General features: G+C 54.6%; 5 protein-coding genes across 5 annotated transcripts; 2 read left to right on the top strand and 3 right to left on the bottom strand.

Moving 5' to 3' along the window:
- Positions 1-138: 138 nt before the first annotated feature.
- NEUTE1DRAFT_101607 (uncharacterized protein) lies at positions 139-1,392 on the bottom strand (the record flags this gene model as incomplete). Its single annotated transcript, XM_009853636.1, has 3 exons — positions 139-214; positions 329-1,034; positions 1,137-1,392. 3 exons carry the CDS (start codon positions 1,390-1,392, stop codon positions 139-141), a joined length of 1,038 nt encoding a protein of 345 aa, XP_009851938.1.
- Positions 1,393-2,281: 889 nt separating this feature from the next.
- NEUTE1DRAFT_122886 (uncharacterized protein) lies at positions 2,282-4,775 on the top strand (the record flags this gene model as incomplete). The annotated part of the gene is made up of 2 exons (XM_009853635.1): positions 2,282-2,474; positions 2,550-4,775. 2 exons carry the CDS (start codon positions 2,282-2,284, stop codon positions 3,926-3,928), a joined length of 1,572 nt encoding a protein of 523 aa, XP_009851937.1.
- A 1,192-nt stretch (positions 4,776-5,967) lies between these two features.
- On the bottom strand, positions 5,968-10,018 carry NEUTE1DRAFT_122884 (uncharacterized protein; the record flags this gene model as incomplete). Its single annotated transcript, XM_009853634.1, has 3 exons — positions 5,968-6,145; positions 6,215-9,654; positions 9,728-10,018. The coding sequence occupies 3 exons, from the start codon at positions 10,016-10,018 to the stop codon at positions 6,031-6,033; spliced, it is 3,846 nt and encodes a 1,281-aa protein (XP_009851936.1).
- Positions 10,019-11,758: 1,740 nt separating this feature from the next.
- Positions 11,759-14,110, bottom strand: NEUTE1DRAFT_83460 (uncharacterized protein; the record flags this gene model as incomplete). The annotated part of the gene is made up of 1 exon (XM_009853633.1): positions 11,759-14,110. The coding sequence occupies one exon, from the start codon at positions 14,108-14,110 to the stop codon at positions 12,029-12,031; it is 2,082 nt and encodes a 693-aa protein (XP_009851935.1).
- Positions 14,111-14,484: 374 nt separating this feature from the next.
- Positions 14,485-14,910, top strand: NEUTE1DRAFT_101600 (uncharacterized protein; the record flags this gene model as incomplete). The annotated part of the gene is made up of 2 exons (XM_009853632.1): positions 14,485-14,598; positions 14,692-14,910. 2 exons carry the CDS (start codon positions 14,485-14,487, stop codon positions 14,908-14,910), a joined length of 333 nt encoding a protein of 110 aa, XP_009851934.1.
- Between the last annotated feature and the right edge of the window lie 380 nt (positions 14,911-15,290).

Genomic DNA, 15,290 nt, shown 5'->3' with positions numbered 1-15,290 from the left:
CATTTGAAAACCCGCTGTTGCTGCTGCTGCTAGTCCGTCTATGCAGTAGACTCCCAAGACTGGACATGGGAGGACAGGTGAAGAAAGAAAAGAGAGATTAGAAAAGGTAGGTAGCCAGGAAGAGGAACAAATGACAACTCATTCCTCAATGCCCTTGACCTTCTTGTACATCTTCCGATGGCCCTCCAAGAAGATGAAGGTGCAAATCGTTTGTCTGTCCGTGTCAATACCTCGTTAGCACAATCATATCCATGAAACTTTTGCGGAAGACCACATCCATAAAGGCAAAGGGGAAAAAAAAAAAAAAAAAAAGAGGGAATCAACTTACGGCCCCAACCTCAAAAAACTCGGCACCCATCCCTTAAACATCCACCTCACTCCTTCCTGGGCATACAAGCTTCCCAGCACCTGCCCGATACTGCTCTTCCCGCTCGCGCTCATGACCCGCGTCTTGACCACATCAATCGGGCTCGTCACCGTCGCCGCCGCCACGCCCGCCAGGAAGCTGGCGCTAAAGTGCGTCGCCAGGTTATCCTCCAAGGGCGTATGTCTAATCAAGATGCGCTTAAACACATCGTAACTAGCCAGCTGGCTGGCCGTCATGGCGGCCGCCCTCGCACTATTGGGCCAAACACCCCTAAACCAGCTCCGGAACCCTTCCTCGCGCGTCATCCGCGCCAAGCCGTCGATGGCGTGCGCGTAGTTGCGTCGTTGCGCGGGGGGCAGAGCGGCGTCGTGCTGCATCCGCACGTTCAGCACGTCGGCTACGTTCCCCACCAAGCCGCCGGCTACGCCGGAGACGGTGGCCATGGCGATGAGCAGGGGGAAGGAGGCCGGGTGGTCTTTGGTGGTGAAGCGGGTTTTGAGCTCTTCGTAGATGCCGAAGCGCGTGGTCGAGTAGGTGATTTGGCGGAGGAGAGAGGCGGAGAGACCGTTGTAGAGGCCGGTGATGCCGTTGTGGCGGATGATGTGGAGGACGGTGCCGGACATGGTTTTGGGGGCGTCGCCGGTGCGCATCTGGAGGCGGACTTTGACTGTTTGAGGGGAGGGACACAATGGTGTTAGCCGTGGTGTTTCTTGGGCAGCTTGTGGTAGATGACATATTCGCTTCTAGGTAGGTCACGGGCAAAACTTACCAAGATCAAGAGGATGTGTGACGGTGGCAGCCATGCTGCTGGCACTTCCTCCGAACCAGAAGGGATAGTGTATTGTTTGTTGTTTGGACTTTTTGGTCTTCGTCGTCGTTGCCGCGACTACGGGCTTATCTGATGTCGTCGTCTGTTTGTCCATGATTGCTTGCGCCGCTGGCTTCGTAACTGACGCTGCCGCAGTCTGCTTGGAGTCCGAAGGCGAAGGTGAAGGCCCTTCAAGGCCAGTGGTGACAGCCTGCATTGTTGTTTATATGTACGAAGAGCCCACGAGGATTCTTGCCGATCAGGGGTCCGTTGTTCGTATAGGGGGCTTGTTATGGAACAGATGTGAAAATTGGTAGAAACGAGAGAATACCAGGAGGTTAATTGGTTACAGAGGCATTCCAGGTCAAGCAGCAATCCCTACTGTAGTTGATTGATATCAATGGACAAAAGATAACATGCAGAGTTGGATGCAGGGTCGAGGTACTCAATCTCGCATGTGTAGGTAGATGTATGCTGTGTTCGTCTGATTTTACACAGAAAGCAGGTCCCAGCCGAACGTCCGAGATGCAAAAAGTCAAGACGAGATGACGACAGGTATTTTACTGAACATGAACGTGAAAGAATGGAAACAAGAAGTGGGAACGACGGTGTGAAAGACGGACGGGACTGACGGAAAGAAAATGCTACCATGGTGTAAGCGGGCTCCATCGTCTAGACCGTTATCGGCGTAGCACCGCGGGCGTGTGATTCTGTTTTTTTTTTTTTCCTCTTCGGCCCCTAGAACACCGAGCAACGACCCTGAAAAAGCTGCTGAAAGTGGAAAAATTGATGACCGAGGCTCGAGCGAGGACAAAAGGAAGTTCCCCAGCACGATGTCATCATGCAGGACGTCACGCTTGGCGCCTTATGTCGACTGAAGCCCCATTGGCCCACTATAAGCTTTACACTACATACACTAGCAGATCTCCGGCCCGGGCATCGTAGCCGCAGCGTGGAGGGGAGGGAATTTTGAGCTTTGGGCAATTTTTGTGCTTGTCCCGTGGCTGAGTGGCCAGCAAGGTCCCTCCACACCCACACCCGATCCAATTGTTTACCTACTTTGGATATCGCGATCGCGACTCGACTCGTCCTATACATAGGTAGCAATGGCTGGACCACGAGTTCTCGCGGCCAATGTCGTGCGGGCTGTGCCTCGCATTGGGGCTCGCTCCCATGTGATGACGGCCTCTGCCACGGCTTCGCTTTTGCGACTCAGCGCACAAGCTGGACGCGCCAGACTGAGCTTGACCAGAGCTCCCCGCCATTGTCTCCGAGTAGCATCTTATTCCTCCTCTGCAGGTCAGCATAATATGTCTACTTAGCTTCCAGAAGCTCTAACCAGACTCGGACTCTAAACAACGCAAAACACAAAAGGTGGTGCTGCTAGCTCCCCTCCCCCACCTTCGACCCTCAACAGCTCGAGACCGGCGACGATCGAGGTCAATGGCAAGACCTACACCACCGACGAATGGTACAACGTCCCCCAGACCGTCCTCGCTCTCACCGGCCGCAAGCTTCATCTCCAGAAAGACCACCCCGTTGCCATCACCCGCCAGATCATCGAGTCCAAGTTCTCCACGGCCACCTACAAGCGCTACAATGAGTTCGACCCTGTCGTCAGCACCATCGAAAACTTCGACTCGCTCGGTTTCCCGCCAGACCACGTCGGCCGCGCTCGCTCCGACACCTACTACATCAACGAGACCACGCTCCTGCGCACGCACACTTCAGCCCACGAGGCCGAGCTCTTCCGCGCCAGCGCCTCGGACGGCTACCTGATCAGCGCCGACGTCTACCGCCGCGACGAGGTTGACCGCAGCCACTACCCCGTCTTCCACCAGATGGAGGGAGCCCGCGTGTGGGACCGCACCAAGGTGCCCAACGGCGACGTCGTGGCCGCCATCTACGCCGACCTGGCCAAGCTGCCCACGCACGACGTCAAGGTCGAGGACCCCAACCCGCCGCACCACCCGGAGCGCAACCCGCTGCAGAGCGAGCATCATAGCCCTGAGGAGGCCGAGGCCATCGCCGCCCACCTCAAGCGCTCGCTCGAGCTCATGGTCGTTGAGATCTTCACCCGCGCCAAGCAGGCCGCCGCTCGTCAGGATCCCAACTACGTCGACGAGCCGCTGCGTGTCCGCTGGGTTGAGGCCTACTTCCCCTTTACGTCGCCTTCGTGGGAATTGGAGGTGTACTACCAGGGTGACTGGCTTGAGGTGCTGGGCTGCGGTGTCAGCAAGCAGGAACTGTTCATCAATGCGGACCAGCCGCAACAGCTCGGCTGGGCGTTCGGTATTGGTCTTGAGCGCATTGCCATGCTGTTGTTCCAGATCCCCGACATCCGTCTCTTCTGGTCCAAGGATGAGCGTTTCCTGAGCCAGTTCACTGGCGTGCAGGACAACCTTGACAAGCTGAAGCGCTTCGTTCCCTTCTCCAAGTATCCGGCTTGCTGGAAGGATGTGTCCTTCTGGCTGCGGTCAACGTCCGCGGCGGGTGGAAACACTGCCGTGGCCAACGTGCATGACTTTCATGAAAATGACCTGATGGAGGTGGTGCGCGAAGTTGCCGGTGATGTGGTTGAAGACGTCCAGCTGAAGGACCAGTTCACCCATCCCAAGACGGGCAGGAAGAGCATGTGCTATAGAATCAACTATAGGAGTTTGGAAAAGACTCTGACGAATGAGGAGGCCAACGACTTCCATGAGCGGGTAAGGCAAGGATTGGTGGAGAAGCTTGGTGTTGAGCTTAGGTAGACACGACGTAGCAAAGACGATCGAGTGTATGATACGGTAGGTGTAGTTGACGTGTTTTATGTGGAAGACCATGGCCATGATATATGTATGGCTTCTTCTCTCCCCTGTCGGAAGATTTCTTTTTGTTATGTACGGTTTCCAAAACGTACTGCCACGAAGGGACAACCTTTTTTCCCCCCAACTTCTTGATAGTCTCCCACAACCACATCATACCTAGCATCAGCGTCTAGCCCACACACCAAACGCTTCGCCTGCTTCCACACCCTAAATCAAACATCCAAAGCCAACTAAATCTTACAACCCATTCCCCAAAATCAAGCCATCATCGTCTTGAAACCTCAAGAGGGGGAAGCCAGCCTCTCCAAATCCTTCAACCCATCAGTAGGTCTCGGCCCCCCCTTTCTCCTCCTGTTCTCCTCCGCCCCACTGGCCCTCCACGCACTCAGAATCAACCCAGCAATATGCTCCACGCCCACGCCCTTCTTGACCTGCGCAAACACCGTCGGTCCTCCCTCCCTCATCTTCCTCGCATCTCGCTCCATCACCGCCAAGTCCGCCCCCACCGCCTCCGCCAAATCCGTCTTGTTCACCACCAACAAATCACTCTGCGTGATACCCGGCCCGCCCTTCCTCGGCACCTTATCGCCTCCCGCCACATCAATCACATAGATGATATAATCCGCCAGCTCGCGACTGTAGTTCGCCGCCAGGTTATCGCCGCCCGATTCGATCAGCAACAGGTCCGTGTCGAATTCAGCCTGCAGGTCCTCGAGAGCAGCCAAGTTGGCAGAAATGTCCTCGCGCACGGCAGCGTGCGGGCACCCGCCTGTTTCGATGGCGCGGATGCGCTGCGGGGGCAAAGCCTTGTGGCGGGTGAGGAACTCGGCGTCTTCGCGCGTGAAGATGTCGTTGGTGACGGCGGCGAGGGAGTGTTCGTAGCGCAGGGCGAGGCAGAGGTTGAGCATAAGGGCTGTTTTGCCGGAGCCTACGGGGCTGGATTTGGTCGACAAATATATATATTAGCATACTGAGAAGGGGAAAAGAGATGTAGAAAAGAAAGAAGACATATGTAACATACCCGCCAATACCAATGGTGAAAGCTCTCTCGTCCCAGTTCCTGCCTTCGACAATGGGCATCTCGCGGCCCAAGAAGCTGCCTGGTCCATCGAGAATCTCGTGGCTGTGACCGTGCTCCTGGGCGTTGAAGCCGCTCTGGGAGTTGAAGTCGTGAGAATGGCTGTGGGGGTGGTGGCCGCCGTCGCCGTGGTCGTGGGAGTGCGTGTGCGACATCTGGATGATTGCTTGGTTGCTCTTGTTCGTGCTGCTAGTAACTCTCTAGTTCCGGGTATGTATGTGTAGGACAGTTCTACAAGAAGAAGCTAAAGATGAAAGAACGAGCACGTTCAAGATAGAAAGAGAGAAAAAGACGAGTCACACAATGTACCAAGACCCGGTCTCATGCGCCGAGATCTTTCTCAACAGCAATGATATCGAGATAAGGTGGGGAGGGGCCCAAGCGATTGACGCCGGCGATAACATTCGAGTGACATCAAGGAGGGGAGGGGTAGCTTAGTCACTGTAACTGATAATAGGGATCCACTATAGCTTCCTATTTGACAGCGGTACCGGCCGAATACGGTGGGGATGTTCATGGTCCGTTTGTTTACTTTCCCCCTTTTTTCCTTTCCTTTTCGGCACATCAAGAGAACACTCGACATACAGAAACAAGATCATGAACACCAGCTTAAAATGTGAAGAGGTATCAAATTAGCACTTCGCAACGTACAGGCTCCCTCAAGACTTTTCAACAACATCCCACTAGAAAGAAGCCTTCATCAAAACGCGAACGAAAAAAGAAAGAAGAAAAAAAACAGGTACTCGTAACAAATTGCCATATTGATCATCACTCATCAACAAACTCAGACTCAAGCATTTCAAGACTCTCCCCTTCCTTCCAAACCTTAGACCCGTCCATGTTCCTATCGCTAACGCGTTTGGAAGAAGAATGGTATTTATAGACGAAAAGAATGATAACCTTCCACCGCCGGCGACCTATCCATGGTAAAAAAAAAAAAGGAATCCCATATTAGCTTCACGACTGTTTAAACCTCCGTCTCAACATCCGGCGTCCGCCCACTCAGGCTTCCAACCTTCTTGAGCCTGCGAGCGGCGAATAGGGCCTCATCCTTGGCGAATTGGACGTTGCGCAATGGTTTCCTGTTCCAAGTATTCCATCAGTACGCTTGAAGCATCAGTTAAAGGGAGGGACGAAAAAGAGAAACTTACCATTGCATCAGCCCCCTATGCTGACGATGCAAATCCCGACTGCGGCTCCTATACTCCTTATACTGCTTGATGGGATTCTTGCTGCTCGACCCCGAAGCCGACTTGATCGACCGTCCGGCCGAGGTAGTCGCCTGGGTATCCATCGACTGTCTCCCCACCATGGACGCCGCCGACCCGTTGGCGTTGGCGTTGGGATGCTCACCAGCCGAGCCGTTACCAGCATTCAGCCCCGAGTTCATCCCGCCATTAGCATCCTCTCCTCCCGCATTATCGTTCATCGGCCGCGCGTTTTCTCCATCAGCAATACCCAAGTCCGGGGTTGAATCGTCGCCATCAACCGCTGACCCTCCGTTACCGATGATGCCGGCATCGCCATTTGCATGGCTCTGGTTATCGTGAGACTCCTCATCACTGCTCTCCTCATACTCCGTGCTCTTCCCTTCGCTACTGTGACTCCCACCACTCACCGCCCTGACCCTCCTCCTTCCGTTCTGCTCCGCCAACAGCTCCTCAGGATCCTGCCCAAACGCCCCGGTCCAATCCGTCCCGTCCTTGGCCAGCCACTTCCTCTTATCCTCCTCCCTCGCCGTCTTTAACACGTCCCTGCCCTCCGTTAGGCTCTCCTCATGCAGTCTCTGCACAATAGGCGGCACCTCGCTCTCAACGTGCTCAGCTCTGACGCCCTCAGCGAAGCACGCCTCCCAGGTCTCAATCGTTTCACGACTATCATTATCGCTAACGAACTTGAGATGGTCGCGATCCGTTCCGGGCTTAAACTGGCCCCTGAACCTGAGGCGGCCCAGCTCCTCGATTTGGATGTCGGGAACAGACCTATAATTCTCCTCGGTAATGTAATTCTGCGACAGCCGCATGCCGTTGTTGCAGCGCCAGATGGGAATGTCAAAGTCCTTTTCTTCGTTGTCCACCAGGTCCTGCAGCCAAAAGGCAGCAAACATGTCCGTGTTGCGCTTGCCGGAGCGGTGGAACTCAAAGAACACGGGCGAGCGGTACCGGTAGCGCACGGGCAGGCGAATCTTCTTGGAGTGCTTGTTGCGGTCAGCATCGCCCGAAATGTCCCACGTGATGCTGGACTGTTGCCCGTCGGGCGTGTAGGAACAGACGTCGCTGGGAACCTTGGCCGACGAGCCACCGGTGCGCAGCTTGATCTTCATCTTGTCCGTGGGCGCGAAGCCCGAGGTGGTGATGTTGTCCGAGGTGAACTCGAAGGTGCCGATCTCGCCGAAGCCGAGCTGGGGAGGAGGGAGCTTGAGCTCGACGGAGCGGAAGAGGAGCGAGATGCGAATGCGGCCGAAGCCGATGCCGCCGTCGAGCGGGTACCAGCGCGTGCTCTGACTGGCGGTATGGAACACGTCCGAGAGCTTAAGTGGGACGACGCCAATGATGGGATCGTGCTGGCGGTTGCGCGAGTCGCGAACGGTCACGGTCACGATGGACGAGCGCCAATCGCGGACAAAGCGTTCGGTACCGGCTTCGAAGATGGGCTTGGAGGAGACGACCTTGGTACGGGTCTTGTAGACGAGCTCGTCGTTGATGAGAATGGTGCAGTACGAGCTGGGCAGCTTACCGCCCGACTCTTCCTTTAACTCACCAGCCTCGGGCCTGGCGGGCTCGTACTCCTTGCCCTTCCTCTTACCCTCGGATCCCTTGACGTTCTCAAGCTCAAGGTTGACAATCTGGTGGACAATAATACTCAGAACACCGCTAGGCCACAATGGGTCGAGAGGAGTATGAACAACGGCATCTTCCTCTTTGCTTTCAAGAGTACCCTTGTCATCCTGAAGCTCAGGCTTGTCGCGGAGTTCCTGGGGCAGCTTGTGGTCCTTGCCATCCGTCCTGAGAGCCTTTCTGAACTGGGTCTTGCCGAAGAAGCCAACCTCCCAGTGAAGCTCGCCAGGCATGGAGCTGTCAGCCTTGACACCTCTGAGCTTGGAAGTCTGGGGGAACATCTGGCCGGGATGCTGAATCAACTTCTGGATGCTGAGCTCAACCTTTCCGACGACATCATCGGCGGAGCTGCGGTCGCTGTCCCAGAGCTCGAGCGAGAGCTGCTCATCAGCCTTGATGATATCGGGGGTGACGAGCAAGGCGCAAGTCTCGGAGAAGACGGGGTTGAGGTCGTCCTGGATGACGCGAGTGCAGTATTGCGGCTTGCCAAACTTGGAGTAAGAGACGCAAATGTAAGGGTCGGAACCGCCACCCTCGCTTCCGCGACGGTCTTGCTTGCTCAGGCCAGTGGCCTTGTGAATGCGAAGGAAGAGGACACCCAGGGCCTGGGTCTCCTTCTTGATAGAGTCTCCCTGAAGCATCTTTCCAATGTCCAAAGTCATGGACTTGGGCGCAACGTACATGCCAGCGGCAGTCGCAATGGCCCAATTGACAAAGTTGGAGATGAGAGGCAGGTTAAGAATATTGGCTCCCTTTTGCATGAGGGGAACACAGCTGGCTTCAACCTTGGGCAGGCCCATAAGAGTGAAGCTGAGCGTCTTGATGAAGGGCGGGTCGGGAGCCATGGCAATTCTGAGTCTGCAAGTGGCGACAAGGCCGTTGAGCTCGACCCAGACGGGGAAGGGAACTCCAAAGAAGCCCTTGAGACCCAGGTAGAAGACCAGTTGCATGCCCATGTTCTTAGCCTTGGAGGAGACATCCCCGGAAGAAGGCAGAGAATGGTAAGCAACAGTGGCTTCGAGGTTGTAAAAGTCGCCACCCTCTTCCTCAGCCGCCAGCTCCTGGGGGTCCTTGTTCTTCTCGTCCTCCTTGCGAATCTCAGCCTTCATGTCCTTAACGTGGCTATCGGGCAAGGCTCTCAAGCTGAGAATGCGGAGCGGGTTGCTGCCCTGGTTGATGTCGTTAACCTTGACGTTCTCAATCACTCCGGGAACACTGGCCTGCATGATATCCTCAAGGGTGTCGGCAACAGCCGAAAACATTTCCGGGTTGATGAGGCCCCAGATCAGGCCAACGGCAGTGTTCAACCACTCGACGCTTTCCGGAATCAGGTTGACCACGGCGGTCTCGCCACGCTTCTGCTCGCTCGACCATTCCATGTCCCGCCCCTGACGGATCAGGTCCTTGGCCCACAAGAAGACGCCGCTGGCAACGCACATGCCCAGGGGAAACAAACCCCAGAGACTGCCGCCCAGCACCTTTCCAATAAAGACGATACCGATGAAGACGAATGCGCAGAGGACGTTGGCGCGGGCCTCGATGGACTCGAACATGGGCTCGAAGGTGATGGAAGGGGTAGGGTGGAAGAGCACGTTGGTCTTTTCGCCGTGGATGGGCACGTCGCTGGTGGAGCCATTGGCGATGGGATCAGGAGGCGCGGTAACATCTTGGGCTTCGCGGTATTCCTCGCCGGACTGGGAAGCTTTGGTTTGAACGGGGGTTTCCTTTCCGAGGTTTGCGTTGGGGACGGTCAACTGTAATAAGGGGACGTCAGTTAGTTTGGGCTGCTTATTATACGTCAGGTAAGTTGAATATAGACTGACACACCTGTGGATCCTTGGCCGTCTTCATGTGCGTGCTACCGATATCCTCAATCTCGACATCCTTTCCGGTTATTGGGTCCTTGACAGTACGGCGGTTCTTGCCGGGTTTTTGGGTTGGGACATGGGCCTGAAGCTCTCCGTTTTGGTGATTCCGGCGCAGATCGGCCTCGAGTTTACCATCGCGTTCCTTCTTGTCCCTATCGAGACTTTCGACAAATTGCTTAATGTTGGGGATGCGGTTGGTGCCCGAGTAGGGTTGACCCCCGGGGTAATGCCGCGATTCCGGGACGTCCATGTCTTGCTGCTGTCCTTCTAACAAGCTCAAAATGGGTCAATCTCCTTTAATTGGTGGTATCACATATAGAAGATGTTGTTGTTCTGTATTAACTCGAGGGGAGTAGTTGATATAACCCCCTCCAGATCTTAAGAGGGAATAGAGACAAGGTTGTGGTGATGTAGATGGAGTAGGAATGCAGCGGAGTATCGAAGATGGAAAGGAAAAAAAAGACGTGGATGGGACTGCCCGGTACTTGTGGTACTGGAAACGTTCATCAAGATGAAGATGGATGGGAAAGTGTGAATCCAGTTTATACCTACTAGCTCATCATCCTGTAGCTCCCCACAAGTGGTAGGGGTGTTACGTAGGGGGCGCATCAGGGCCATGGTAGCTGCAGTAGTTCTCTGCCCTATTAAGTGGAGGTTGTGGAAAAGCGAGCAGGAATCAGAGACATGGGATGAACCAACGGAATGGCAAGATCTCATTCATGGGTGGATGTGTGAGAGCTGAGAGGAGCTTCCCGTCAATCCACTTGGACAGATGCAGTAGTGTACCTCTACTACAAAGAGGGTTGTACAGTATCAAGTTGAGAATTCCCCCCTCCTCTGATAGCTCTCTGAGGAAACTGTAGACATAGTGTACACGACACTGCCCCAGCCAAGCCCCGGTCCAACGGGAAAAAGCAAAAAGAGGGACATCGATACCTATGAAGTCGATCCGATCGCCGTCATCAAAGACAAATCCAGATGCCAGATCGCTTGACTGTCATCATCTCTGTTTGAGATTCCTCATCTTGACCAAAGACTTGAGAGTCTTGGTATGAAACCCAATCACCACCCAACTAAGGAATCCATCAGGATTGCTGCCATGTGTACATGACCGTTCAATTGGTGAACAATTCAAAATTCATTGTGTGGTTGTTTGCGTGCGGTCAGATGGAAGAGGTTGTCATGTTGTGCTTGGGAAGATGTACAAGTAGAGCTGGGTAGGTATGACGTCATTACCACAGCTACTTCCCGTCAATTGTGTGCGTAATGTCATTCAAGTGCCAAGCTACAGCGGGCTTGGAACAAATGCAATTAGCACCCACCCACCCACGACCACTCACTGCTGACTGCACAACATCGGTTCACTCCGTCTCGCTCCCTGCCGTCTACACTAGTCCCACCTCCTCTTTCGTTCTCGGCCTTGTGTTGTCTCAAGTTGTTGGTCTGGACCTTTGCGGGATGACGTTGGCAAGCTGCAGTGGTTAGAGGAGGTACCGAGAAAGTTATTTGTGGATACAACAAAATTGGATGGCGTGCTTCGAAACAAAAGAAAGGACGACAGGGAAAGACTAAAACAACATCCACGGCTTGTTTATTGGTGTGTGTGCTGGTGTTGAGGTTGTGATTGGCCTGTCCTAGACTGCATGTTTAAAACTACGTCTTTGCTTACTCCCCCATATTCCCCCATGTTGTCTTCCACCATGTCAGACAACAAGGTTTTACCGTGCGCTTCGAGAAGCTGGTAACCATCACCACTGAGCCTGAACTATAATGTAATGTATCCAAATTACATGGTAAGGTAGACAGTCCACTTCACACGTGTAAACATCCAATGCAACGTGGAGATACCGATGGATTAGAGACCAATGGCGTACACAGTGGATAACCTGTCAGCCAAACCTGCGTCCTCTGCCAGGAGAAAGATGAAAGCAAAGAAGGAATCACGGCATGATGGATAAAGACACGGAGGTGTTGTGTGTACAACGAATGTATGCGAAAATCCTTTGTTTGATTTACGCCTTCATATTCCCAAAAGGAGTTCGTTTCCATCCATCCATCCATCCATCATCACGTTCATGTTCATGTTCATATCCATACCTAACCATACCCATAACCATATCAAAACCATTCCCTTTCCAGACCCCTTTTACACCTAAAACCCAAAACATGATAACAACCAAGTAAACAGTAGCTAAACCTCCCATAACCCAGTATCCATCTTATGCTCTTTCCCATCCATCTAACCACGCTACATAGGTAACTAACAAATCCCCAACCCCAACCTCTCCACCGCATACCCCGGCCTTCCCCCAACCGTAGGCGTATCCATATCCATATCCGTATCCATATCCGATGAGTGGCATGGCTGATCCACACTTGCTCCTCGCTTACCACCATTTACTTTCAAGTAGTTCTTGTAGACGTTGTTGTGGTTATTGTTCTCATGTTGTTCTTCCCCATCCGCACCACCACCATCAAACGTAGACTCGTTATCACCAGCAGGGTCATCATCATAGCAAACACTGCTCGCATCCGACATCTCCACGTCCCCGTTGTACACGGACGAGGTGTCAAAGACAGAGTCCTCGGACAGCATGGACTCGGCTTGGGACATGATGCTGGTCATGCTGGTGACGGATTCCATGCTGGGGGTGTGGGGTTCTATGTGAGGGAGGGTGGGTTCGGGAGTGAGTGTGGCGCGGGACGACTGCTGCTGATGGGGCTCGGGTTGCTGATGTTGCTGGGGTGGTGGTGGTGGTGGTGGTGATTGTTGTGTTTGTGTTTGCTGTTGCACCAAGGGCAGTGCTGGAGCAGCAGCAGCCACGGGCGTAGACACTGCAGGTACAACAGGCCCAGGAACAGGCAAAGTCGACATGGAAGAAGGAGGCAAACTCAAAGCAGGCCTTAGCCTCCTCCCACTAGTCGGCCCCGGCACCGGCAATTTGGGTATTTGCAATGCCACAGTCGCAGCCGCAGCCGCCGCCTTGTTCCCAGTAACAACAGTCTGCACCGACTGCGCCTGCGCCTGCGTCTGCGCCCTCGTCCTCGCCCTGCTTGGCGGCACAGGCACCGCCAACACCGGCACGCCCACCATGGCCTCCTTTCTTTCAGCAACAGCTACCGCGTTCGATAGCTCCGGCCTCACCGTCCACGGCACCACCGGACTCCCGCACTCCTCCAGCTCCGCGTCCTCGGCGTCCTTCCCAATCGTCCACACCCACCTCCGCTTCTTCTCCCTTTTCTTTCCTTGCAAGCCACGGTTCTTGCGTATCCCCCCGCTCGTCGGCGAAAGCGAGATGGGCGTCGACGCGTGCATGCCCGCCATGCGCCTGCGCATCTCCTCATAGGGTCCCGGAGTCTGGCCCCCGTCGCGGGTCTCGTTGCCGCCGGTGTAGGCCATGGTTTGGTCTAGCAGCTCCTCGCCCTCTGACGAGGAGGAGCATGATGATGAGGACGAGGATGAGATGGACCTAGCCCCCGTGGGCGTGGTGGGCGTCCCGGAGTCTTCGGCCAGCAGGTCCACGTGCGACTTGGTGTACTTGCTCGTGGTAATGGTCTCGCACAGCGGGCTGTGGTAGGCCACCCGCCGAGCGGCCTTTTCCTGAAGCCGGAGCGACTGCCGTCTGGATGAGTTGGGGGATTGGCAGGTCAAAGGTGCGAGGGGGCTGTTGCGGAGGATGCTGCGGAGGGAACGCGGGTGGGTGTAGGGGAGCTTGACGTTGGATGGAAAGGTGGTTCGCCTCCTGGGCGTTTCTGAGCAAGAAGCCATCTCTGATGCTTGTGAGGTGGTAGTATTGATGCTAAGTGACGGCTGTTCCATGCTGTAGTTGTTGTTGTTGTTGTTGTTGTTGTTGTTTGAGTTGCTGGAATCAAAGGTGAACACGCGAGGGCCGTTCTGCTCTTGCGGCTGGGCGGATAGTGGTGGTGTCGCCGTCATGGCACTAGGGAAAATCATCTGGCTTTGTGCTGTTGCAATGGCAGGTGACATTGGTTGCGCCGTCAGAGGAGTGTCGAGATATGGGCCCAAATAAGGCGTTTGTAGACGACGGTCCTTGGATACTGCTGCTCCGCCATTTTGGCCAGCCTCCTGGGTTTGGAGGCGCAGCATCGGCTTCCCCCCTGATAGCGCTGTTGCCGGGGCATGCTCCTGGATTGGCGTCGACCTATCCACAGCGGTGGCGTAGACATTCGACAGCGTGTTGAAGGCTGTAGGAGACTTGACATCCACGGCGGCGGCCAGCGTCCTAGATGTCCTGACACTCGAACCATTAAAGGTCTTGATCTGAAGGGAAAGCCTTGGCCTCTTGGGCGGGCTGCTGGGCTGGGATTGATGAGTCGACATTTCCAGAATGTCGGGTTGGTTTCTCACTCGGTTTGTTCCGGTTCCCGTGCTTGCTTCTCTCAACCCTTGTTGATTATAACAGTTTGTAATGGAAGTATGTACTTCCTTCGAGAGAGAGGCAAACCAAGTTCCACAGAGTTGTCAAAGCCCACCAACTGAGCAACTGGCAGGCTGGAGACCCTCTTTGAGGAATCTAGAACCGGTAAAGCGAAAAACAACAGAGAAGAATAAAAAAAAACGTGCGTAGGGGAAGGGGGGATGCCGAGGGGGGACACGGGCGGCTATATAGAACGGTAGTAGTATAGTAAATGATGTGACATGATGGGCCCAACGAGCAGCAGATCCTTTTACGTGTGCCGGATAGTAGTGTCACTATGTGGTACGGGTGCGTGCTGGTGGCGACGGCGGCAAGTAGGGTGGGCGGGAGGGCTGGCGGATCAGGGAGGGCAACTATTGACGGACGGGAGACCAGTCGTTGCCAGTTGGTGGTAGATGAGTTAGTTAGGTTGGTGAAAGATACTGTACACTAGTCTAGGTTGTAGTGTGGTATGAAAATATGGGAGAGAGGGAGGTCTGAGGAGGGGAAGCGTTGTGGAAGCGCCATGAGGCATGCTCCTCCCATGCTCCTTCTCCTCCTCACACACATAACACCCGCCCAGCAACAACAACAACATTCTGAACCGACGGAGGACACACTCCTCGAAGCCCCGTCGCCGCGCGGTCCGTCATCCATGTCCTCGTCCTCGAGGCCATCCTATCCACATGCATTCTCCGACGGGAAGTCTAGGAAGAGCTGGTGAAACCGAAATCGCACAGTAACCGGCAACACCCAACCGGTTCATTCCTGTTTGTCTGGATCGATCCAGTCGTGTGTGATGTATGACAAGCTCACAACTCACAAGAAAAGCCCCTCGGCCCCCCCCTCCTCAGTACTTCCAGCTGGGCGTACAATCCCTTCCATTTCCCCTCTATTCCAATGTTCCTCGGTGACGACGACAAGGATATAGGGAAGAAAAGAAAAAAAAGAAAAAAAAGAACAGAACAAGGGAACGCAAAGGATGGTGACACCACTGTGAACGCAGACGGACAAAGGTCTGTGGTTGGTTGGTTGGATTTCGGCCCTCTTCACCACCACGCCTTCGTCCACCAACTGTCCACCACAGTCCATCACCAACTGAAC

This window comes from Neurospora tetrasperma (assembly GCF_000213175.1).
Source record: "Neurospora tetrasperma FGSC 2508 unplaced genomic scaffold NEUTE1scaffold_4, whole genome shotgun sequence".
Lineage (NCBI taxonomy): Eukaryota > Fungi > Ascomycota > Sordariomycetes > Sordariales > Sordariaceae > Neurospora > Neurospora tetrasperma.
The sequence above is the reverse complement of the archived record's forward strand: the minus strand, read 5'-3'. Positions and strand labels throughout refer to the sequence as shown.